Source organism: Acanthamoeba castellanii (assembly GCF_000313135.1).
Source record: "Acanthamoeba castellanii str. Neff unplaced genomic scaffold scf7180000083773, whole genome shotgun sequence".
Taxonomy (NCBI): domain Eukaryota; phylum Discosea; order Longamoebia; family Acanthamoebidae; genus Acanthamoeba; species Acanthamoeba castellanii.
In genome coordinates this window covers 5,063-5,939 of record NW_004457473.1, presented here as the reverse complement: position 1 = coordinate 5,939, position 877 = coordinate 5,063, and the positions used below count along the sequence as shown (strand labels likewise).

General features: G+C 56.7%; 1 protein-coding gene and 1 pseudogene across 1 annotated transcript; both read right to left on the bottom strand.

Annotated features, from left to right (window-relative positions):
* Window positions 1–24: 24 nt before the first annotated feature.
* ACA1_310370 (uncharacterized protein) lies at window positions 25–342 on the bottom strand (the record flags this gene model as incomplete). The annotated part of the gene is made up of 2 exons (XM_004340322.1): window positions 25–77; window positions 156–342. Coding segments are annotated over 2 exons (240 nt in total), but the record flags the coding sequence as incomplete, so codon positions are not given.
* A 198-nt stretch (window positions 343–540) lies between these two features.
* Window positions 541–877, bottom strand: part of ACA1_310160 — a 1,751-nt pseudogene continuing 1,414 nt past the window's right edge.

Here is an 877-nt window from a genome sequence, read left to right as displayed (position 1 = left end):
AAAATAGTAAAAATAATAAATGGGTACGTGTTGCATGCGGGTGGTGTCGGCAACGAAGGCGTCGAGGTCGGCGCGGACTCGCTGCAGGGCCTCCTGCTCCCGCTTCTCCTTTTTCTCATCGCCTCCGCCGCCCCTCTTCTTGCCCCCACCGCCACGCTTCTTCTTCTTGGCCTGTGCCACGGCGAGTACGTTGTCTTCCTTCTCGCGCTGATGCTGCAGCTGCAGGAGCTCCACCTCGAGCTGCGAGCACTGCCGCTTGACCACCACCTTGCGCACCGCATCCTCCGCCACCGTCGCGCTTCCGCCCTCCTTCCCCTGCGGCCTCTTCTGCTCTTCCTCCATCTTCTCTACAAAATAAATAACTAAATATCAAAAACTGATCTTCATTTATTCCGACGCCACATCTTCACTGCAAACATTTAATAAAAATAATTACAATTAAAATAAATGAATATTTTCTTTTATTTTTTCTATTTTCTATCATTGTACACTTGCGCCGATGATGGTGTTGAGGCGGTTTGATGGCGGTTTGTGTGGGCGTCAGGGCAGAAGCGGGTTGAAGAAGGCGAGGAGGAAGGGCGAGCCGGGGATGTGGGCGCCGCCCACCTGCACGTGGAGCTCGAAGACCAGCGTGTCGGTGCCGAACGCGTACTTGTCCATGTGCGGAATGTAGAAGCCCGCCATGAAGCTCTTGCCCTTCTGCTCTGCCGCCACTGGCGCGGCCTGCTGGTCGACCATTAGTACGCCGCCTGTGCCCTTGCTACCTGCACCCTCGGCCTGGGCGGCGCTCGTGGTGGCGGTGGTGGTGTGGTCTTGATCGTCTCCTTCATCATCATCTCGTCGCTCGACACCGCTTCGCCCCGCCCACGCAGCCGCC